This window comes from Neolamprologus multifasciatus, chromosome 10, assembly GCF_963576455.1.
Source record: "Neolamprologus multifasciatus chromosome 10, fNeoMul1.2, whole genome shotgun sequence".
Taxonomy (NCBI): domain Eukaryota; kingdom Metazoa; phylum Chordata; class Actinopteri; order Cichliformes; family Cichlidae; genus Neolamprologus; species Neolamprologus multifasciatus.
This window is the reverse complement of record NC_140448.1, coordinates 538,993-563,801: the sequence shown is the minus strand read 5'-3', so window position 1 is coordinate 563,801 and position 24,809 is coordinate 538,993. Positions and strand designations below refer to the sequence as shown.

General features: G+C 39.8%; 2 protein-coding genes across 10 annotated transcripts in view; both read right to left on the bottom strand.

Moving 5' to 3' along the window:
- Positions 1-593: 593 nt before the first annotated feature.
- Positions 594-24,809, bottom strand: part of bbx (BBX high mobility group box domain containing) — a 36,241-nt gene continuing 12,025 nt past the window's right edge. For 5 of the 9 annotated variants that reach the window (XM_085173839.1, XM_085173836.1, XM_085173837.1 and 2 more), the window contains 9 exons: positions 22,959-23,039; positions 21,966-22,031; positions 13,521-14,358; positions 13,308-13,440; positions 12,191-12,342; positions 11,431-11,520; positions 10,887-11,081; positions 5,821-6,010; positions 594-5,130 (listed from right to left, as the gene is read on the bottom strand). In XM_085173839.1, coding sequence (XP_085029965.1) covers positions 5,052-5,130; positions 5,821-6,010; positions 10,887-11,081; positions 11,431-11,520; positions 12,191-12,342; positions 13,308-13,440; positions 13,521-14,358; positions 21,966-22,031; positions 22,959-23,039 — 1,824 coding nt within the window. In that variant the 3' untranslated portion in view covers positions 594-5,051. The other 4 variants (XM_085173841.1, XM_085173840.1, XM_085173842.1 and 1 more) reach the window with 4 other exon arrangements.
- Positions 6,017-24,809, bottom strand: part of alcama (activated leukocyte cell adhesion molecule a) — a 334,175-nt gene continuing 315,382 nt past the window's right edge. Inside the window, exon 16 of the transcript XR_014876328.1 lies at positions 6,017-7,614. The gene's annotated coding sequence lies outside the window, so the exon portion shown is untranslated. The remainder of the gene's footprint in view (positions 7,615-24,809) is intronic.

Below are 24,809 nucleotides of genomic sequence, written 5' to 3'. Positions count from 1 at the left end.
ATTCGCACAAGCACTTTTTTCTATGCTCTGCTATGTAAGTGCTTTTTATCTAACATTGACATGCATGGGATTAGTATCTTGCCCAAGGATATTTGGCATGCAGACCAGAGAAGATGGGGACTGATCCACAGCTGTGTGACACTCTGGGCAAAATTCTCCTGAGGAACCCTGGGTCCTGGACTTCACGTGGATGTCATTTCTAGACATAGCACATACCTGAACATTACTGCAGACCATGTACACCCCTTCGTGGCAGTGGCCTCTTTCAAATGGATAATCCTCCCAAATCCCAAGTCTGATCAATGGAGTCCCCTCCTCTCAACTTGCATGACTTAAAGAACCTGCTGCTCTCGCCATATTGGCAGATTCCACAGGACACCTTTAGAGGTCAGATCTGTTTTAAACAACAATGTTACTATGGTGATTGTGCTGTGGTCCATGTACAGTTATCAACTATTTTTTTGGTATATTTATTTATGTTTGTGTACACACACACACACACACACACACACACAACAGGGCACTAGCTGTTCATTATAAATATAATAAGGCAATGGAAAAATGTATATAAAAACACTTATTCCACACAGATGTAGTAGATGTTATTTTAATAGGTGTTCAAGAAGCAAAAGTTGCGTCAGAAGAAAGTGTCAAAGGAATAACAGTTGCATCAGCAAACAGTGTCATGACATAGTTTAGGACGATGTGGGGTATGGAAGGTCGGGTGGCTAAGGGATCCCACACTAAGCAGGGGTTCCAGTAAGGCAAGGCTGCATGTAACAACTGGGCTTTAACAATCAAAAACAGACGTTTCATAATGATTACAGTAACATAAATTAGAGTAAGCACATGATATACAACCCTATTGGAGGAAAGATACTTAGAAGATCCGACAATCTCTTCATCACAAAAAAGTCATGATCTACATCCAGTAAAGGGTAAATAACCTTATACATGTGCATGTATAAACAGATGCATATTCATTTCTATATTTCACTGTTTGTTTGTTTTTTTATTTGACTAAAACTATAAAAAGGAGCAGTAATAAATAAACCGGGACTCAAGCATTTCATTGTTGTGATTGCAGAAATGTCCCAGTTGAACTCTTCTGAACAGACTTTTACTTTTACTGCAAAGGAAAAAAGTAACAAACCGGGGAAAGAGATTTTCCAACCACTTAATATGCACAAATCTTTCTTTTATCAGTCTTATGGATGGTGACATGACAGTCCTTTGGACTTAAAACTGCCCCACATTTCCAGTGACTATAAGGTGCAGCAGCTTTTCTGTCATGAGAACTGTTGGTTGTAACAACTATGTACCTTAGAAACAGTATACCATCATAGCATACAATACAGTACAATCAAGACTGAATTAGAAAAATACAGGTACAAAATGATTACATTCAAGAAGACAGTGCTAACACAAAAGGGTATTATAATCATTTAGGTCATTAATATAGGAATTCAACATTATAGAAGCATTTTCTAGGTAGAAAAAGTGAGGGAAAATGACAAAATTATGGCTGTATTGTAGATGTGTGGTTTTGTTACTGACACACACACATAGTGCCTTGAAAAAGTATTTGCCCCAACATGTTACATAATAAATTGTGATGAACCACATTTTTAGAAACCCGAGTTCACTTTCACTATCCACACTCCTGCCAGACCTGCTGAATTAAGACATTACTTAAACAGAACCTGTCTGACAAAGAAAAGTAGGCTAAACATCATTCCATAACTTAAAGAAAAAGATGACATCTATCAGACTGGAAAGGATTTCTATGGCTTTGAGACTCCAGCGAACCACAACGAGTGCCATCATCCAAATGGAGAAAACCTGGAACAGTGGGATTCTTTTTCAGGAGTGGCCAGCCTACCAAAATTACTGCAAGAGTACACTGAACAACTTGTAAAGAACTGCAAGGCTCACTTGCCTCAGTTATGAAGCAGTGTTCATGATTCAACAATAAGGGATATCTATGGAAGAGACCCAAGGTCAAAGCCACTGCTGTCAAAAAACAAATAAACAAAAAAACTCCAATTTGATGATCCAAGAATTTTGGTAAAAATACTCTATGGACTGACGAGGGAAAAGTTGAACTCTTTTGGATATGATACATTTCGTAACATTTAACATAAAACCAAAATAGCATTTCATAAAAAGTACATCATACCAACAGTTAAACAGTATGATGGTAGTGTGAGGTCTGGGACCCAAATGACTTTGCATGATTGTTTAAACTATTAATTCTGCTCTCTACTAGAAAATCCTGAAGGAGAATTTGGACTTACCAGAGACCACACTAGAAAGTCCACCTGTGAGGGGTTTGGTGTGGCCTAGTCAAAGGTTTTTCATTCTTAAAACCCTCCAGTGTGGCAGATTTAAATCAATTCTGCAAAGAAGAATGTAACAAAATTTCTCCACAGCACTATGGAAAAAATCACCAGTTATCAGAGATGACTGAGTGCAGTGTATGAGTTCTTGCCACCAGGGGTGATACTTGGATCTTTGTCTAATATTCGTTTTGTTTAATGCTCTCAAACCTCTGTGTTTCACAAACAGGCAAAGAAACAAAGAAATTAGCAAGGTGGCAAATACTTTTCCATGACACTGTATACATATATCATTAAAATGCATAATTTCCACAGAGTGGGTAAAATTTATATATGCTTCCAAGACCATGACCATTTTGCCTTGGGTCATAAGGTGCAAATACTGAATATATACAGGCATTTAGTGGTGCCTTTTTGTTGCACTTAATTCCAACTCTGTATCCCACACAGGATGAATTGTGCTGATAATGTTACCTGAATATTTAAATACCTAAAAAACAAAAAACAAACGAAAAGAAACAATCTAGAGCACCCCCCCCCCCCCCCCCCAAAAAAAAAAAAAAAAAAAAAGCAGGATTTGTGGCTGAATATACCTTTCCCTTCTTTGGCAAATGTCAACATACTCACTTGCTACAAGCTAGTATCTGTCTCTCTTTTTTTTTCCTCTGTGTGGTCTGGGGGAAGACAACTTCTTTGTCTTTACAAAGAACTACACTGATTTCCACCAGTGGAAGAACTATACAGTTTACCATTGTACCAAGTGACAGAAATGTAACTTTCTTTTATATCAGAAAAAAAAAATACATACATCCATTCTTAGGATTATCATAAAGCATTTTGGGGTTCCTTTAACTTTTTTTTAAAATAAAACAAGTTCTTAGATGAATTAAAGACTTGCATGTACAGGAGTATTTGCATTGTAAGGCCTATATAAGATATGAATGACTCTGAAATAATGTATTTGATTTAGAAAAAAATGACTTCTCTGAGATCCAATATTACAATATTTCTGTCTCCTGTCATTAAGTGTCTGAAAGCACTGAAAGACACCTCATTATTTGAAGACAGTGCATTTTTTGGTGCCTCCCTGTTTATCACAGTAGAGACACATTTGTCATCTGTGAGCTTAATTTTTTTTTTTTTTAACAACAGTCCTAATCCAGTAAACTTCACCTCAGGAAAAACAGTGAAGTTCTTAAGGGACCTAGTTGAAAGAATATCATAAACACACACCCAAAAAAGAACGATCAAATAGAAAGCTAAAAGCTATAAAAGTTATTAAATGTGACTGAATCTAAGTATTGGTCTCCAAAGAGGAACAAAAGGCTCCTCGTGGTACATACATGACAGGAGTCCCAGTGGAATATATATATATATATATATATATATATATATATTCCTCAGTTGCTCAGTGGAATATATATACACACACACATACATATATTCCACTGAGACTCCTCTCATCTATGTTGAAATTGTGGCTGGTTTTAGCCAGGTCCTGAGGGTGTTAAAGATACTATTGACTCAAGTGAGAACACTGCCTCTGGTGGAGATGATGCATTTTATTACCCCGTTACATGAGCAATTTAAACTTAAACTTATGATTAGTCTATTTTTATGGTATAAACAAGCAAAACACCTCTTTCATGAAGTAAGACATACACATAAATTAACCTTTCTAACTGCTACGCAAACTGCAATAAGATCAAGTATTGACAAAAACTGCATTCACTTTTCAGAAATGTTTGCACTGACTTTGGGACACTGAGCAAGAAGCTGCTTGAGGGCTTTCTGGTGGCAAAGAGGGTGTAGGTGGGAGGGTTAAGACTATAGTTTAAGCACTTTTCCTCAATCTCCCCATCACAAAAATGTGTTTTTTTCCCCCACAAGCCTCACAGCCACACTGTGATTCTACTGCTAGAAATTAGACAGGGCTCCTTGTTTATATGCAAGTGATGCACAGGTCTACTTTTCAGATTCAGGCTATAACACATTTATTTGCGGTTACCACATACTTTTGTAGTAAAGCATCACAATTTAACACATATCCAAACCTCAACCAAGATTTCTTCAGTGTTTGAGTACACCGTAAGACTAAGTTAGTAATGGTCTACCAATCGTGGTTGGTTACCCTGGTTTAAGCCATTTTGGGTTGAAGCTAAAAGGGATTAAGAGCTATTTAAATGCAGAGGTATTGTAACAGAGGTGGAGGGAACTCTTCAGCAGGTGTATGTGTGAGGTATAAAAGATGAGAGAAAGCTGATTTGTCTCTAAAACAAATGCAGTTTCTTTTTTCTTTCCATCTAAAATGCCTTAACTTTAAAATGGCCTCTGTTTGATAAACATGTACAATAAACCCATGACATCCATCTCTATAAGAGAAGCCATGCACTGGTTGATAGCTTGATACTTTCAAAGGCCCTATTAGCATATCTGGGAGTGGGGGTGGGGATGTATGGACTTAAGAAAGGCATCTTTCCCCCAAACCAAAAGAAGGTTTAAGGGGAAACACTGAGATAACGAGGAGGTGGAGGAAGAGGAGGAGGAGGAGGAGGTCTCCTTCTCCTTCGAGGAAATTTACCACAAAGTGGAAGGTGGAATATGTCCAAAGCTTCTCGATCAAGTCTTCATTCAGTGTGGGGCTACCACAGAGGAAAGTTGAGATCCAATGCAAACCTTCATGTTGTGGCTTCTCAGAACAGCAGAAGAGTTTCACTGATCAGCGCAGGAGATGAGAACTGGAGTCTGGGAAAGTTCGTTATTCTGACTCTCAGCCAAGCCTCTCTGACCTCTGAAACAAGACAGTAAGAGAGACTGAAGAGTATGCTTCATTTTTCAAACTAGTTTAAAGGTTTTGCTTTCAAGCACTAGGCCCATTGTCTTTTAATGCAAAGTTCTTGGAAATTCTTTCACGTTCTCTGAATTTCCACCATAGTCTAAAAGACTATATGACATATGAATAGCATTTTTTTTCTTTCCTTTTTTCATGTCTTCATTCTTGACAGAAAGAAATTCTTGAAATCAGTCATAAAACCAAAATAACACAATATACAATAAAAAGAAAGAGTATTAAAAATGCTATAACTGTCCAAGCTTGGTTATTGCAGTGCCGAATAACACAAATAAAGAGTCATTTGACATAAAGCCGAATCAGAGAGTAGAAATGAAAATAAAAATACTGGGTTGCAATAAGTCATATGCATGCGTCGTATAAATAAAGCTGAACTGAACTGAATGGTTCATATGAGATATCTAAATTCTAGACAGCAGTATGTAAGGGTGCTAGCAGTGCTATCTATTTTTGTAAATGGTCAAATTTATAACATTTGAGTGAGGAATACCCCCCCCCCCCCCCCAAAAAAAAGACCCAATAAATAAAACCTAACTAATCTCTGGTATATTACAATCCTTAAGTGTTAGCAAAAGAATAACAGAATAACAATCACAAGCCAAGTCCATGCATACGGTAACCGGTCTCTACCTGTGAATATTTTCCATGGCTGCAACCTCAGCGAGGGCAGCCAAGCTGAACAAGGCAGGCAGCTCTTGTGATATGGTGCTTCTTTCTGCCTCCTCTCCTCTGTGACTATAGCACCCCATTTCATTGCATAAATTCTGTTGTGGTAATGGCTTCTTATCCTGGTCCTGGTTCAGGTCCCTTGTTTTGTCTTCTGTTGTAACAAAGCACAAATGTACAATTCTCAGGAACATAACTGAATATTTTTCAGAACATGTCATTAATAGTTTCTGCTCACATATTAAGTTTCAAAATAATTTTACCAAAAACCGTCATGACATGAGATGCCAGAGTGTATCGTGCCACCAACAAGTAGAAATGGTTGGATCATATAAGTAAATATTAGCTGATACTTGTGGTATGTAGAAATGAATTTGGTAAAATGTGCTCTCACTCAGTTCTTTCACTATCTACAGCACATGTAGCATCACACATCACAGCAAAGGGTGTACTAAGAAGGAAGGAGCTATATTCAAACACTTATGTTTGGGGATGCTGTGACTCAGAATGGGTCATCTACCGACTGGAATTTCGGTAGATTGAATCCCCGCTCCTTATGTTTGTGTGTAAGAGTATCCTTGGGCGAGAACCTCGAGTTCCCCCTGATGCATTAGTCAGAGTACGAGTGTGTGAATATTTTCGCTAATTCTTTTATCTGAAGAATGCTTTAAGTAGAGTAGAACAGAATAAAATAGCCCTTGACCATAATATTCTATTAGAGCGATTAGAACATGCTGTAGGTATTACAGGTATTGCACTGCAGTGGTTTGTATCATATCTATCTAATAGACTCCAATTTGTGCATGTAAATGGAGAGTCCTCTTCACACACTGAGGTTAATTATGGAGTTCCACAGGGTTCGGTGCTAGGACCAATTCTGTTTACATTATACATGCTTCCCCTAGGCAGCATCATTAGAAGACATAGCATACATTTTCACTGCTATGCAGATGACACCCAGCTCTATCTGTCCATGAAGCCAGATAACACACACCAATTAGTTAAACTGCAGGAATGTCTTAAAGACATAAAGACTTGGATGGCCACTAACTTTCTGCTTCTTAACTCAGATAAAACTGAGGTCATTGTACTCGGCGCTGAAAAGCTTAGAAATATGGTATCTAACCAGATTCTTACTCTGGATGGCATTACCTTGGCCTCCAGTAACACTGTGAGGAACCTTGGAGTCATTTTTGACCAGGATATGTCCTTCAACGCACATATTAAACAAATATGTAAGACTGCGTTCTTCCATTTGCGCAACATCTCTAAAATTAGAAATATCCTGTCTCAGAGTGACGCTGAAAAACTAGTTCATGCATTTATTACTTCCAGGCTAGACTACCGCAATTCATTATTATCAGGATGTCCAAAAAACTCACTGAAAAGCCTTCAGTTAATCCAAAATGCTGCAGCAAGAGTACTGACAGGGACTAGAAAGAGAGAGCATATTTCTCCTGTTTTGGCTTCCCTTCATTGGCTTCCTGTTAAATCCAGAATTGAATTCAAAATCCTGCTCCTCACATACAAGGTCTTAAATAATCAGGCCCCATCTTATCTTAATGACCTTGTAGTACCATATCACCCTATTAGAGCACTTCGCTCTCGCTCTGCAGGCCTACTTGTTGTTCCTAGAGTATTTAAAAGTAGAATGGGAGGGAGAGCCTTCAGTTTTCAGGCCCCTCTTCTGTGGAACCAGCTTCCAGTTTGGATTCAGGAGACAGACACTATCTCTACTTTTAAGATTAGGCTTAAAACCTTCCTTTTTGCTAAAGCATATAGTTAGGGCTGGACCAGGTGACCCTGAATCCTCCCTTAGTTATGCTGCAATAGATGTAGGCTGCCGGGGGATTCCCATGATGCATTGAGTTTTTCCTTTCCAGTCACCTTTCTCACTCACTATGTATTAACAGACCTCTCTGTATTGAATCGTATCTGTTATTAATCTCTGTCTCTCTTCCACAGCATGTCTTTATCCTGTCTTCCTTCTCTCACCCCAACCGGTCGCAGCAGATGGCCGCCCCTCCCTGAGCCTGGTTCTGCCGGAGGTTTCTTCCTGTTAAAAGGGAGTTTTTCCTTCCCACTGTCGCCAAAGTGCTTGCTCATAGGGGGTCATATGATTGTTGGGCTTTTCTCTGTATCTATGAAGCGCCTTGAGGCGACATTTGTTGTGATTTGGCGCTATATAAATAAAATTGAATTGAATTGAATTGAATTATTCTTTTTGTACATGTACAATGAAATTGTGGCCGATACAAAACGTGAGATACAAACTGATGGATACATTTTAGACACTCACCTGCCATTCCCCTCTGACCTCTGGCACAAACAAGGCATTTTTGCCTAGACAAACTGGATTTTATTGAAAATCTGGAAACTGTTGTGCAGGAAAATCCCAGCAGATCTGTTTCTGAAATAGTTGAGTATTACTCAGACTAGCTTTCTTCCTCATTCTGATGTTAGGTTTGAACTTCAACCATCTCTGCATGCTTAAACTGCTGCCACTTGATTGGCTGTTCAAATATTTGCATTAACAAGAAGTTGAGCAGGTTTATCTAATCTAAAAAAAAGAGTTTGGGTGACTGCACAAGTTGAGTGCTCAGACAGAGTAGAAAAGCACTATATCTTGATGCATTCTCAATCAGCCAGTTAAGTAAATCTTCAGAATCTGAAAACGCTACATCCAGATGAACAGAATCAACCTTTGGAAAAAAAGAATTGGTCGATTTACCATTTACTAACAAGAACAACACAAAAAGGCTGTTTATAATTCTGATCATTTATCAGTACTGATACATGTGAGACTTTATCAGAGGTGTGAACATCACAGCAGATGCCTTTGTGTCAAAGTAACTGAGAATAAAACACATAAAAACATGAAGGAGATTTTCCTGGCCTGGCTTTTTATAGCATATAACCTTAAAAATATTCTGCATAATTTTAAAAAGTATAAATTTCTACAGTATTGAACAGCAGAAATTAGGCTTTCTTGTCTGAGGACATTTAAGTACAAAAAAAAAGAAAAAAAAAGACAGCAGCCATTAGTAGGGATGGGTACCGGTATCGTTCTGACATAAACGGTAGTAACCAGACCGAAAAGCAGTGCACATTTCGGTGCTTTATTTCGGTGCTTTTTTTCCTGAGTTGTGATACACTTTAGATTCTAGCCAATCATTTTACGTTTCGAGGATAGTAGGCGGGTCCAGGTACGTACGTTCTTTTATAGCAGAGCTACAGATTAAAAATGCCCAAGGCAAAGCGGTGAAAAGTCTGGCTGTACTTCACAGCAAAATAAGCAAACTCAGCAGCTGCAACAAGTGCTTTAAGCTGATACTGTGATACTGTCAAAGGAGGTAACACCTCAAATCTGATGAAACACCTGGCGACGCATAGCGTCTTTTTAAAAGCCGAGAAATGCGCCGTATTTGATAGCTTGCTGCGAGACCTCACACCGAGCACATCTACTGCGGGTGTGGTGCCTGTTATCGGACCCGGAGTTAGCAACATCCCCCAAAAACCCGAAGAGGAGAGTCCTGGCCCCTAGCCCTGCCAGTGTAGCAGAAATGATGAGGATGATGATGGCAGCAGCAGCCGTTCTTCTCTGCGTGAGTAGCTTAATGTTGTTCGTGTGTAATTTACGTTGAGTAGGCTAACCACGTTATTATATTAATGTATGTAAGGTGAACTAGCAAACACTGTCGTAGTTACATGCGGCTGTCTTCTTGTTTGATGGCAGATACTCCCTTCACCCTGGACAAAAAGGCTAAAATGACCAAAGAAAAAGTGGAAAACAGTTAAACATGAGAGGTTTTTGGACAAAGTTTGTGTTTTTTCGATTGTTTAAGCTGCTTCCAGCCAAGAGTGATGCCATAAATCCCCTAGAGCTGCAGAAAAGGCTAACATTGTTATCTTTTTTTACAAAAAAACAGCTAAACATGAGAGGTTTTTGGACCAATTTTGTGTTCTCCATTCTTTAAGGACCGGTTTGAGCACCGTTTAAGCACCGGCACCGTTTTAAAAGTACCGGTTTGGCACCGGTATCGGATAAAACCGAAATGATACCCATCCCTAGCCATTGGTGCTGTAAACAACAGTAGACTGGTGGGTATATAAGCAAATAAATAACGCCGAAAAACAAAGATTTGAGATGGGAAAACTGTTCTTGAAGTACAGAGAGAGAGAGAGAGCTGTGCTGAAGTGTGATTTTATCGTGGTGGAAGCACGACAATATTTATCAAATGTGAAGCGTAGTTTAGATCTTCTTTTGCTGCTGGTTCAGTGAATTTTGGTTGGAGAGAGACGTGTCCGTGTAGTGTCCGTCGGGTGAGAAAGCCAAGAAAGAGAAAGCTGATTCTGATGCGTCGGGTCGGCGCTCTGTGTTTACGTCTTTGTGCAGAATCCGTTTACCTGCTCTCATTTGCTGTTTGGTGGTTGTTGAAATAGTTTTGAGAGCTTTAATCTGAGATTGTGGCGTTTCTGGCAAAATACATTTATATTTAAAAGTTGATTCAGGATTTAATGAATTGATATCGCTTTATTCAAGCTACTCACCTCCCTCTTCCACCTGCACTTTCAAATGTACACACAAAGGACTACGGGACAACTACAGGACCACGGCCAATTTTAGAGGTCCCGCCCCTGACTATCTCTGATTGGGGCACACGATAGCGGCATGATGTGTGTCAGTTGTTGACCACACGGACACTTTCAGAGTTGCGGAGACTTTGAGAAATACATTGCTGCCATTTTCAATTTACAGTTTAATGCCAAGATACTGTATACAAGAATGATCAGACAATGTAGGTACAGGCTGCTACAAGCTAATAAGCTTTTAGTTCCAGTTTCCTTAATATATCAGTCTGGGTGGACTGAGTATCTTACTAATTAAATAAATTAAAATATAATATCAGCATAAGACAAATTCTGGACTATCAAGTTGGACCTGCCACTTTCAAAATGACATTTTTTTTCATGTATATTGATACATTGAGCTAAACTGCAAAAAGAAAATGGATATTGACATTACTCACCCTCACTTGGAGACACACTGCCATGTGCCGTGCGCACCAAGTGTGTGATCTTAGTCTTCCTTGCCTTTCGTTTCTGGCTACCAACTAGTATCTCCATGCTAGCAGTGCCCTGGACATCTGGGCACATTATGGGAACGGGAGCACATAATTTGACTTCCGAACCTATATCCAGTGTGGAATCAGTCTGTCCCACTGCTGTGGAGCACAATCACCACAATGGTTTCAGTCATTTGACCATTGCACAGACATAAAAAAAAAAAATGAAAATCACCAGCACAGACATTTGAGTCCTCTTAACAATGACTTAACAATTACACTTTTATCATTCATTGTGACCAAACAAAAGCATACTGTTTACAAATAATTCTCTGCAGAGTATTTCATAGATATCCCCTGTGTCCTTTAGTTACAGTTTTGTTTAATAACTTAAAAATCACAAAAACAGGTAACTTTTGAACATTTTCATCCCCTGTGTTTCAGTTTTAATTTGAAAATGGTTCATGGACCTGCTATATAAAGCGCAACAATCAACAATCTATTTCACCTTTTTCCACTGCACCTGGTTTCTCCTTTTTGTGTTTGTGCAATCTCGTCCTAACAATCTTGTGGAATGTAGTCTTTTTCTGAGATGGCCCTGATATAGCAAAAAAACAAAACAAACAAACAAACAAACAAACAACAAAAAAAGAGATAGGTAAAGAAAGGAAGATCATGGAAATTCAATGTTATGGAGTCCAAAGGTTTCTTTGGTTTGTTTCTATTTTTTTTATACATAATGAGAACTGGTCCTTAGTACCTGGACAGGACTGTATAAACAGGTATAGAGTGGATTATGGATGATAAGTGAGGGTGTAGAAATGGGTGACAAATTAATAAAAAAAAATCTCAACATCAAGCTTTAGTGCCTTAATGTCCATAGGTGTCTAAAACATTGATCAAAAATATATTTATAGTTAGATGTTTTGATGCCGGCAGTGGAAATTGCTGTCTAACAACTGGGCCAAATCTTCAGTTAGGGTACAGTCCAATGACTGTGAAGGCCATAGAATGTCATTCAAATAATCCTCATCTAATCACCCAATAAAATGTTGTGAACTGTTGTGTCCTATACACTGGGATATCGTGATCCTCAAGAGACCACATCCAGTAACCATTCAATCTTCAGTCAAAGGGAACACAAACCCCCAAACAAAATCCACCAAATCTTCAGGGGCCGAGGGTTTGAGTGTTTCTTTAATTTGTCACTCATATGTATATCACATTATTTATTCTAGTGTAGACTGGATCTCAAACTTTGTTCCTACCTTTTCCGGTCTTAGACTCATCTCTTTGGATGATGGTGCTGTCGGACTTCTTTTTTTTTGCAACAGCAGTGCCCTTTTTATCAAAGGTCATCGGGCTATACTGTGGCAGGCTGTTAAACTTCTTCTCAAACTCCTCCTCCAGTTTACCTAGGCTGACAAGTAAATTTCAGAGATTTACAAAGGGTAGCTTAACAAGCTTTAAAAAAAAAAGCCAAATGTCAGTGATCTTGTAAATTCTTCATACACCAGCACAGAACAATAAACTGGACACAGGGAAAGAATGGGCATTACAACTACTTGCACAACAAAATTTAGGTGCAATGAACTGTTGAGTGTGGTTTCCATTTTAGTGGTTCATTATGGCCCTCGACATACTTGACTATTATATATGTGTAATTTATTAGCTAAAAATATCATTTATGTATTAGCACTCTAAAACAGCGGTCCCCAACCCCCGGGCCTCGGACCGGTACCGGTCCGTGAGTCGTTTGGTACCGGGCCGCAAGAGTTGAGGCTCAGGTGTGAAATGTATGGTTTTCAGGGTTTTTATCGGTTTTCAGCGTTATTTTGTTATCGTTTTTATCGTTAACTCGGTTTCCTGGGTCTTTTCACGTGTGTTATGAATAAATCTTCTTTTTTTCGGTACCGGTACTAGTTTTATTTTGTTGTATTTATCCGCGACACCTTAAAGGCCGGTCCGTGAAAATATTGTCGGGCATAAACCGGTCCGTGGCGCAAAAAAGGTTGGGGACCGCTGTCCTAAAAGCATTCCAGACAGGAATTCTATTACAGGTGTGCCAGTATTACATATATATTATAAAACCTTTTAATTATTCACCAAAGGAAATCTAAACACATATACACAAAAGTGGAATAGTGCTAATATGATGTATAAATACAGGCAAAATTATTACACCCCCCGCCCAAAAGTTTATTTCAAACTTTGACTCAATTGACCTCTCTTTTTATCTGTGACCAATATTACAAATATATCTATATATAATTATTTCTTCAAGTTACTACGGTCCACAAGAGTGAGAATAATACTTGGGTTAAAAATGAAGGATTAGTTACTTGCTCCTATTCCTCAGAATGACTGTAAGAAAAGCCAACTCACCCCTGAGAAGACTCGTCTTTGGACTTGGACTTCTTGAGCTTCTTGGGACAATTAGGTCCTATCTGTGAAACTGTCCAGCTGTCATCACTCCAGTTAGCGTCATGATCAGACGTACGGAAAATACCTCTTTTACCTGCAGATATTTGCAAAACACAAATTAAATTCTGCCCCTTACATGTATCAGTCACATCGTTCTTGAATCAAAATAGATACCTCGGTCAATATTGGCTCTCAGTGAAGTCAGCATTCCCTCAGAGACCAGAGTTTTATATAAGGCGCCTTTACAGGTTCGCTCTGATTTCCTGGACCCACGATTTTCAGTGTTAGACTCACAAGTTGCATCGCTTGACCTTTCCTTTCCTTTGTCATGCTCTTCAAGATTAACAAGTGAATGATTGCAAGAGGACTTATGGGGTTCTATTGTCTGTCCTTGGAAATCAGTGCTTTCCACGTTTGCTGCTTCTGTCCTGGAGCCAATATCAGACAACTTTTCTTTCATTTCTACCTCAGGGGAGCTGTGCTGTCCACTCTGCCCACTGCTGTCATCCATCTCCTCTTCATCTTTGACAAAGCTCTTGATTTTCAGCTTACTCTTCTTTTTGGGCAACCCACCACTAAGACAATTGTCATCCTTCTTCTTGGACTTTTCCTCTGTGTCCAAACAGGCCCCTTTAGCCACTGACTCGATTGTACTGAATACACTGTCCAGGCTTTCTGATGGGTTAGCCTTCTTTATAACTTTCTTTGATGAACACCGGCTCTCATCATTATCATTTGACTTGGCCACGTCTCTTTTCTTACCTTTTTTTTTGACAAGTGCATTTTGGCTGCTGAATTGTGGGAGAATGGCATTAGTGGAGGTAGACGTGAGAGAGTAGAGCGAAGGTAAGAGCGCTGCTTTGTGAGGAGAGGCAGGGGAGAGGTCAGTGTCTGCTCTCTCCTCCTTGACCTCTGGCTTGATAGCAGTTTGTTGGAGAGGGTCTGTGGAGGAGCTGTCCTCTGGCTGAGATGCAACTGTGTCCATTTTTCCAGCTTCAGATGCTAAACACATCTATTTGAACAAAAAAGCTTAAATCAAAGACAAAGACTGGCAACAGTTCACTCAAATACCACCAACAGCAGTTTTTCCCTCTCAAATATTATCATTTCCTCATGCCTATCGATGTAGTCTAACATTTAAAGATACAGCCCCTTAAAATGACAGTACTGTGTCTTTGCCTGGTTTATGACAGTAACAAAATTCCCCATCAGTGATGTAGTCATTTTATTTACTGCATGCTATCATGCATTTAAATGTATTAAGATCTTCTATAATTGTCATGGAATCATAATGCCCAACCTGTCTTTAAAACAATTATTTGCGTATATAGGCCGGTGATGCTTTTGCAAGTTCTTCATTTCGTATTTAGTGGTGACTGGATCAAATTCTGTTGCAGATACAAATTTTGGTGACTGTTATGTTATGTACTGGCAAAGTACATTTAAAGTGACACATGTAACAAATGCAAACTGAGGACATAACATTGCGTTTGCAGATGGATGATGAATATGAAAATCAGAAGAAATAGCATTTACAATACAGCTGGTTAGAAGGTTGGTGGTTCAATCCCTGACTGCCCCAGCCTGCATGCCAAAGTATCCTAGGGCAAGAGACCGAACCCCAAATTGCTCTCCAATGTATCCATCTGAGAGTGAATGTGTTTGAATGCTAGACAAAAAGCACTTAGGCAAAGAAAAAAATGTGTTTGTGTGAATGTAACATGTTGTTTAAAGTGCTTTCAGTGCTCAAGTAAAGTAGAAAAGCAGCATGTAAAAACCAGCCCATTTACCATAAAAAAAAACCGTATAGATGTTAATTAATGCTGTATGTATGCCAATGATTGGCACACCCATTAAGGAGGTGAGATGGTATAAAGAGGTATATGTATATATGCCATGATCATTATAGTAACAGGAGAAAAGCTAAAAGAAGATACATGTTTGTCAGTGTAGTTTTGTTTTTATATTTGTAGCAAATATAAACTGAAAGTTGTTCAAGTTGAAAATCATACATGATTCCAAACATTTTTTACAAATAAATAACTGAAAAGTGGGTGTGCGTAATTATTCAGCCCCTTTGGTCTGAGTGCAGTCAGTTGCCCATAGACATTGCCTGATGAGTGCTAATGACTAAATAGAGTACACCTGTGTGTAATCTAATGTCAGTACAAATACAGCTGCTCTGTGACGGCCTCAGAGGTTGTCTAAGAGAATATTGGGAGCAACAACACCATGAAGTCCAAAGAACACACCAGACAGGTCAGGGATAAAGTTATTGAGAAATTTAAAGCAGGCTTAGGCTACAAAAAGATTTCCCAAGCCTTGAACATCCCACGGAGCACTGTTCAAGCGATCATTCAGAAATGGCAGGACTATGGCACAACTGTACCAAGACAAGGCCGTCTACCTAAACTCACAGGCCGAACAAGGAGGGCGCTGATCAGAAATGCAGCCAAGAGGCCCATGGTGACTCTGGACGAGCTGCAGAGATCTACAGCTTAGGTGGGGGAATCTGTCCATAGGACAACTATTAGTTGTGCACTGCACAAAATTGGCCTTTATGGAAGAGTGGCAAGAAGAAAGCCATTGTTAACAGAAAATCAGAAGAAGTCCTGTTTGCAGTTTGCCACAAGCCATGTGGGGGACACAGCAAACATGTGGAAGAAGGTGCTCTGGTCAGATGAGACCAAAATGGAACTTTTTGGCCAAAATGCAAAACGCTATGTGTGGCAGAAAACTAACACTGCACATCACTCTGAACACACCATCCCCACTGTCAAATATGGTGGTGGCAGCATCATGCTCTGGGGGTGCTTTTCTTCAGCAGGGAAGCTGGTCAGAGTTGATGGGAAGATGGATGGAGCCAAATACAGGGCAATCTTGGAAGAAAACCTCTTGGAGTCTGCAAAAGACTTGAGACTGGGGCGGAGGTTCACCTTCCAGCAGGACAACGACCCTAAACATAAAGCCAGGGCAACAATGGAATGGTTTAAAACAAAACATATCCATGTGTTAGAATGGCCCAGTCAAAGTCCAGATCTATTTCCAATCGAGAATCTGTGGCAAAATCTGAAAACTGCCGTTCACAAAGGCTGTCCATCTAATCTGACTGAGCTGGAGCTGTTTTACAAAGAAGAATGGGCAAGAATTTCAGTCTCTAGATGTGCAAAGCTGGTAGAGACATACCCTAAAAGACTGGCAGCTGTAATTGCAGCAAAAGGTGGTATTGACTCAGGGGGCTGAATAATTACGCACACCCCACTTTGCAGTCATTTATTTGTAAAAAATGTTTGGAATCCTGTATGATTTTCGTTCCACTTCTCACGTGTACACCACTTTGTATTGGTCTTTCACGTGGAATTCCAATAAAATTGATTCATGTTTGTAGCTGTAATGTGACAAAATGTGGAAAAGTTCAAGGGGACAGAATACTTTTGCAAGCCACTGTACATGCTCACAGTGGTATTCAGTCAGTATCATATCGGTCTGATTTTTAATTTCAAAATAAAAGCCCTCAAATAATTGTTCTTCTTAATTCAGCATTCAGTCACAAAAACTACCTCATACTGAACATCTCTAAGACAAAGGAAATGTAAATAATAGTAGATTTACCAAGTTTCAGGCCCCCTCCCCAGCATGTTAATGAGGTGGATGTAGAGGTAGTAACAAAATATTAGGTGTACACCTAGATAACAACTTAGACTGGTCCCTGAGCACAGACGAACTATACAAAAAGGGGAAAGTTGCCTCTTTTTGTTAAGAAAACTAAGATGTCTTGACATCTGCAGTAAAATGCTGATGGTAGCAGTATGGATGCTGTGTTGTCTTCTGTGTCCATTTCATGGACGAGGTATTCATTGCAAACGTGCATAAATTCAACAGCCTGTGCAGGTAGAATTCAGCAGCCATGTGCATGTGCTGCTATAGTTTCACGCTCTTGTGGTTTGCTCTTTGAGCTCGGAGAGAAATACTGCTTGCTCAAATCAACTGACTTTTGACTGCTTGGAGGCAAAGCTCAAAGAAAGCGAGGCTCCTAATGTGAACTCCTAATGTGTCAATCACTTTGATGGACAGTTCAGGTTACTGCATTAAATCGAGTTGCCCCATGGCAGCAACATAGGCATTCTTTTAAACCATTATGTATTTATAATTCAGGAAATAAGTTTTGACAAATGAATTATCACTAGGGATGGGTACCGGTATCTGGTGATCTGACATAAACGGTAGTAACCAGATCGAAAAGCAGCGCACATTTCGGTGCTTTATTTCGGTGCTTTTTTTTCCTGAGCTGTGATACACTTTCTTCTTCCTTACATTTGTATTGGCGGTTGGCAAACAACTGAAAGGTGCATTACCGCCACCAACTGGTATGGAATGATACACTTTAGATTCTAGCCAATCATTTTACGTTTCCGAGGATAGTAAGCGGGTCCAGGTACGTACGTTCTTTTAGAGCAGAGCTACAGATTAAAAATGCCCAAGGCGAAGCGGTGAAAAGTCTGGCTGTACTTCACAGCAAAAGATGCAAACTCAGCAGCCTGCAACAAGTGCTTTAAGCTGATACTGTGCAAAGGAGGTAACTCCTCAAATCCGATGAAACACCTGGCGATGCATAGCATTTTTTTAAAAGTCGTATTTGATAGCTTGCTGCGAGACCTCACACCATGCACATCTACTGCGGGTGTGGTGCCTGTTATCGGACCTGGAGTTAGCAACATCCCAGGAGTACAGTCCTGGCCCCTAGCCCTGCCAGTGTAGCAGAAATGATGACGGATGATGATGGCAGCAGCAGCCGTTCTTCTCTGCGTGAGTAGCTTAATGTTGTTCGTGTGTAATTTACGTTGAGTAGGCTAACCACGTTATTACATTAATGCACGTAAGGTGAACTAGCAAACACCGTCATAGTTACATGCGGCTGTCTTCTTGTTTGATGGCAGATACTCCCTTCGCCCTGGCCAAAAAGGCTAAAATGACCAAAGAAAAAGTGGAAAACAGCTAAACATGAGAGGTTTTTGGACAAAGTTTTCCGTGTTTGGTGAGTCGAAACGCCATTTACGTGTGGACGAAAGGCCCAAATGCACAGAAACAGCTGCGTTTTCAAAAATACCCTGTAGGTGTAGACGTAGCGTAAAAGAGTTAGTAGTGTATTTTATTACTACCTGTAATTTATTGCAGTTGACTTGTATTTGCTTAATTGTTTACTAAATGTTTGAGGTGTGAAATAAACCGCAATTGGGAACCACTGAATTGAGAGCTTCGCTTTTACACTCAGCTCACTCTTCCCATTCCCATTCCGGGTACTGAACAAGACCCTGAGATACTTAAACTTGTCCACTTGGGGCAGGGTCTCGTCCCTTAACCGGAATGGGCACTCCACCCTTTTCCGGCTGAGGACCATGGCCTCAGATTTGGAGGTGCTGATTCTCATTCCCACTGCTTCACACTCGGCTGCGAACTGTTCCAAGGCAAGCTGGAGGCCATCACCTGATGAAGCCAACAGGACCACATCATCTGCGAAAAGCAGAGATGAGATCCTGAGACCACCAAAGTGAAAGCCTTCCGCCACTTGGCTACGCCTAGAAATTCTGTCCATAAACATTATGAACAGAATCGGTGACAAAGGGCAGCCCTGGCGGAGCCCATCACCCACCAGGAACGAGTTCGACTTATTGCCGGCTATGCGGACCAAGCTCTTGCAACGGTCATATAAGGATTGAATGCCTGTAGCAATGGGCCAGACACCCCATAATCCTAGAGCACCCCCTACAGGACCCCCCGAGGGACACGGTCGAATGCCTTCTCCTGGTCCACAAAACACATGTAGACTGGTTGGGCAAACTCCTATGTGCCCTCGAGTATCCTCGAGAGGATAAAGAGCTGGTCCAGTGTTGCATGGCCAGGATGAAAACCGCATTGTTCCTCCTGTATCCGAGGTTCGACTAACGGACGAACTCTCCTCTCCAGCACCCTGGCATAGACTTTCCCAGGGAGGCTGAGGAGTGTGATCCCCCTGTAGTTGGAACACACCCTCCGGTCTCCCTTCTTAAAGATGGGATCACCACCCCGGTCTACCAGTCCAGGGGTATTGCCCCTGATCCCCACGCACATTGCAGAGACGTGTCAGCCAAGACAGCCCTACAACATCCAGAGCCTTCAGTAACTCAGGACCTCGTCCACCCCAGGGGCTCTGCCACCAAGGAGTTGTTTAACTGTATACATATACAGTGGGGCAAAAAAGTATTTAGTCAGCCACCGATTGTGCAAGTTCCCCCCACTTAAAATGATGACAGAGGTCAGTAATTTGCACCAGAGGTACACTTCAACTGTGAGAGACAGAATGTGAAAAAAAAATCCATAAATTCACATGGTAGGATTTTGTAAAGAATTTATTCGTAAATCAGGGTGGAAAATAAGTATTTGGTCACCTCAAACAAGGAAAATCCCTGGCTCTCACAGACCTGTAACGTCTTCTGTAAGAAGCTTTTCTGTCCCCACTCGTACTGTATGAATGGCACCTGTTTGACTCATCATCTGTATAAAAGACACCTGTCCACAGCCTCAACCAGTCAGACTCCAAACTCCGCCATGGCCACGCCCAAAGAGCTTTCGAAGGACACCAGGAAAAGAATTGTAGACCTGCACCAGACTGGGAAGAGTGAATCTCAATAGGCAAGCAGCTTGGTGTGAAAAAACAATGTGGGAGCAATCATCAGAAAATGGAAGACATACAAGACCACTGATTAATCTCCCTCGATCTGGGGCTCCACGCCAAGATCTCATCCCGTGGGGTCAAAATGATCATGAGAACGGGTGAGCAAAGATCCCAGAACCCACACGTGGGGCACCTGGTGAATTGACCTGCAGAGAGGCTTGGAACCAAAGTAACAAAGGTCACCATCAAGTAAAACACACTACAACGGCAGTGAATCAAATCCCGCAGTAGTCCAGTACGTGTTCCGCTGCTGAAGCCAGTGCATGTCCAGGCCCGCTCTGAAGTTTGCCAGAGAGCACATGGATGCTACAGCAGAGGCTTGGGAGAATGTCATGTGGTCAGATGAAACCAAAGTAGAACTTTTTGGTATAAACTCCACTCGTCGTGTTTGGAGGAAGAAGAATACTGAGTGCATCCCAAGAACACCATACCTACTGTGAAGCATGGGGGTGGAAAACATTATGCTATGGGCTGTTTTTCTGCCAAGGGGACAGGACGAATGATCTGTGTTAAGGCCAGAATGAATGGGGCCAAGTATCGTGAGATTTTGAGCCAAAACCTCCTTCCATCAGTGAGAACTTTGAAGATGAAACGAGGCTGGTCTTCCAACATGACAATGATCCAAAACACACCGCCCGGGCAACAAAGGAGCGGCTCCGTAAGAAGCATTTGAAAGTCCTGGAGTGGCCTAGCCAGTTCTCAGACCTCAACCCCATAGAAAATCTGTGGCGGGAGTTGAAAGTCCGTGTTGCTCGGCGACAGCCCAAAACATCACTGCTCTGAGAAGATCTGCATGGAGGAATGGGCCAAAATACCAGCTACTGTGTGTGCAAACCTGCTAAAGACCTATAGTAAACGTTTGACCTCTGTTATTGCCAACAAAGGTTATGTTACAAAGTATTGAGTTGTATTTTTGTTATTGACCAAATACTTATTTTCCACCCTGATTTACGAATAAATTCTTTACAAATCCCTACCATGTGAATTCATGGATTTTTTTTTTCACATTCTGTCTCTCACAGTTGAAGTGTACCTCTGGTGCAAATTACTGACCTCTGTCATCATTTTAAGTGGGGGAACTTGCACAATCGGTGGCTGACTAAATACTTTTTTGCCCCACTGTATACATATATATATATATATATATATATATATATATATGTATATGTATATATACATAATATATATACATATACACATACACACACAGAGGAATTATATGAAAATGGAGAATATGTAGATGGCATATGTAGATCACACTTCTTGTTGTACCTGTTCAAAAAAATCTCAACAGGTACAACATAGGAAACAATAAATGAAAAATTTAATTCTACCAGTCAAAAAACACAAACCACATTTGCTTTTTGAATCTATAGCACAAATAGTGTGCAAAAATATTTTTGTGTGCAAAAATATTTTTTCTTCATTTAAATTTCTATTAAATGTTATCTAATTATTGATTAGATTGAAATGGATGGAAGGATATTTACTGCGAATGGTTTGTTGTTTTGCAGTGCATCGTTTACTCTTAATAAGTCTTAATGTCTTTAACAAAATTCTAGTCAATCTATTTTATATTAGTAAAATGTAATTTTTAATAAGTCTAGGTTGAAATATTTAGCATGAAAGCTATCAAGACAGTTTAAAGCTTTACAAGTCAAAGTTTTTGTGAAGAAACTGCCACCTCTTGGTAACACAGCAAATGAATTAAAAGAGGTGTTCCTATTGAGAAGCAGAACACATCACAGGAGAAGAAGAGATTCCTAGCAATTGATAACTGGATAGGAACTGACCTGAGAGTTTTCTGTCAGTCAGCTGGGAACGGCAATTGAAATTGGCTGTATCTGTATTTCAGTTTTCAAACGAAGTCCAGTTTGGTTGCTGAATTATACTATGAAAATTCTTACCTCGGCAAGCTGGAAGAGAGCAGACTGTCTGCATAACTTTCCTTCAGGTGCTGCAGACAGCGATGACTGTGAACACACAGTAACAAGTGTGATCACACAGTTCAGCTTTCTGCTGATACCATTATTATTCAGCAACAACAACTACGAATAACAAATACAACTGTGTTGACAGTAAACCTAGAGCATTCGAAATAAACAAGCATTTGCCGGTGAGAATGCCAGTTATCACCAGTTTGGTTTACTGTTCTTTGCAGAATTGTTTTAACGTCCTAGGGCCTGGCACCCACATATGGGCACATCACATTTTGGGTTGTCTTTGCTCTTTCAAATGAGCCATATTGCTCAAAGGGGCACAATTGTTGTTTCTCATTTTGTTTTTATACTCAGGAAAAATTTAGCTGTGTTCAGACACCAAATAAAGAGTTTTGCACATCATTATTCAATTGTGACTTTATAGTGTTCTATCAACAGTATAAAGCCCAAATAGCAAAGAGAAATTAAAAAGGCATGCCATGAAAGAGTTTGGGTATTTGGAGGTTAATTCAGATACATTGAAGGGTTTTCAAGCATAAACATGAGACCAAAGCATGTAATCTGTGTCCAGACTTTGAGTCTAGGGCAATAAAAAAACATACATTTGTTTTTTTGGAATTAATCACAAGTAATTAATTATGTAAATACTGGGGGAAATTTCTCAAAAAGCCAAATGCGTTTGATGAATTGACATGTGCCAACACTGTCAGGACTCCTGCCATGACACAAGAAGCACTGCAAAAGTGCTACATGTTTTCATTTTTTTCACATTATCGTAACCTCTGGAAAAATGATGACCTAAAATTTTTCAGTCGTGTGATTAATCAGTGGTATTGCTGGCTGGTTTTGAGTTCTAGGCCATGCAGAGCACTTTCTTGTGTTTTGGAGTAACTCCTCCCACATCTAATGACTTAGTTATGATGATAGGTACCTCTTTCATGAACTAAAATTTCAGCCTACCTCAGCCACTGGTGAAAGGGCTGACTGGACCCTGTTTTCAGAAATGTCAGGCACTCTGTTTGGTATTGTCCCAGAAAACATCTGTGCACCAAATAAAGAGGGTAAAAAACACATAAAACTAAATAACACATCAGCATTAAATGACTTTTCGAAAATTCAAACCCGAGACAGTTGTCGTTTTAATCAGATAAATTTAAAACTAATTAATGACGCAATTATATGTGAGCAACACTAATATGCCAGTACCCCAGTTGGTAAAGTAAGTTTTATTTTTTGACTAATGTATAAACTGCTATGCAACTTAATCTATATTAGTATGTACATACTATTTGTTGACTTCCTTTTCTATTAATAATATAAATCAGCAAAGCAAATAATATTAACTAGATATTAAATTAAATTCAGTAAATGGTTTCCTTCACTGACTGGTCAGGTGCTTTCAAATACACACACACACACACACAAACGCAGCATGGACACCTAGGTTGTCAATACAACAAGGAATGGTATGATTTTCAATCGGATATACATGGTACATAGTATCAATTTGAAAGTCATACCATTCCTCGTACTCGACTTGTTGTATTGACATCCCAGGTGTCAATGTTGGGTGACAACAACACCTCATCAGCCTTTTAGGGCTTTGGGGTAATGAAAAAATTATTAGTATTGAAGGCCATCTACTGGAGAACTTGTGCATTATCACAGTGCACCTAAAATTATACTGCTTCACATTTCAAGTGAGAAATCTCAGCTTCCATTTCGGAGTGCAAAGCCCCCTCAATTCAGATTTGACTTAAAGAAAAGGAAGAAAGGAAGAAAAGCCCCCATCATCACTCACTTCACATGATCAGTCGTAAAACTGAAACGTTTTTAAATCTGTATGACTACTGTTGTGTATTTGTGACAACCCTATCCATGAAAATGCTGAAGCAGTGTTTTTGGGCTGGCTTTGGGCTTTATTGCTAATGATAAATGAATGTCTCTGCCTTGCTTAAAGCAAAGATATCCTCTTTTATTGCTTTTCCTAATGGAACCCATTTAACTTGGAAGTGACATCACTGCCAGCTATGACATTTGACTTTTGGTAAATGGAGCACAGCATTAAGGGAATAATTTGTTGGAGAAAGACATTATTTGTTGTTTTGCTATACACCACACAATGAAATTTAAACCAAACAATGAAAATGTGATGAAGTGCAGATTTCCAGTTCTAATTCAGTTTTAAACTTTTAAAAAAGTTTGCATTAACCGTTTACGAATTCTAGTCATTTTTTAATAGTCCCACATTCTCAGAAGCTTGGAAATAATTGGACAACTGTCTGGCAAGCAGTTTCATAGCCAAGTTCCCCTGTTATTTTATGACAAATGAAGCAGATATAATATTTGAAGCTCATTTAGGCTTCTAAATTTATATTCTTGAGCTTTTTACCCTACTTTTAAATATGAACCGCAAATATATGTCAGTGCAAGTGAAGGAGGCCATCACTAGCTTGAAAAAGCAAATTAAGACAGTGAAAAAGAGAGAGTGAAAAAACTTCAAGAGTATCCAAAATCAACAATCTGGTACATACTTAAAAAGAATGAATGCACTGTCAGCAACACAACAAGGTCTGAAAGACTACGGAAAACAAAGTGGATGATTGCAGAATTCTTTCCTTGGTTAAAAAAAACAGAAACAAAAGCAAAACAAAAAAACCCCAAAAAGCTTCATAACATCTAGCCAAATCAAGAACATTTAATGAGTGATCATTGTCAAAATCTACAACCAAGAGACGCCGTGATGAATATAAATACAGTGGGGCAAACCACTGGTTATTGCCAAGAACAGGAAGGCTACAGAGAAAGAGA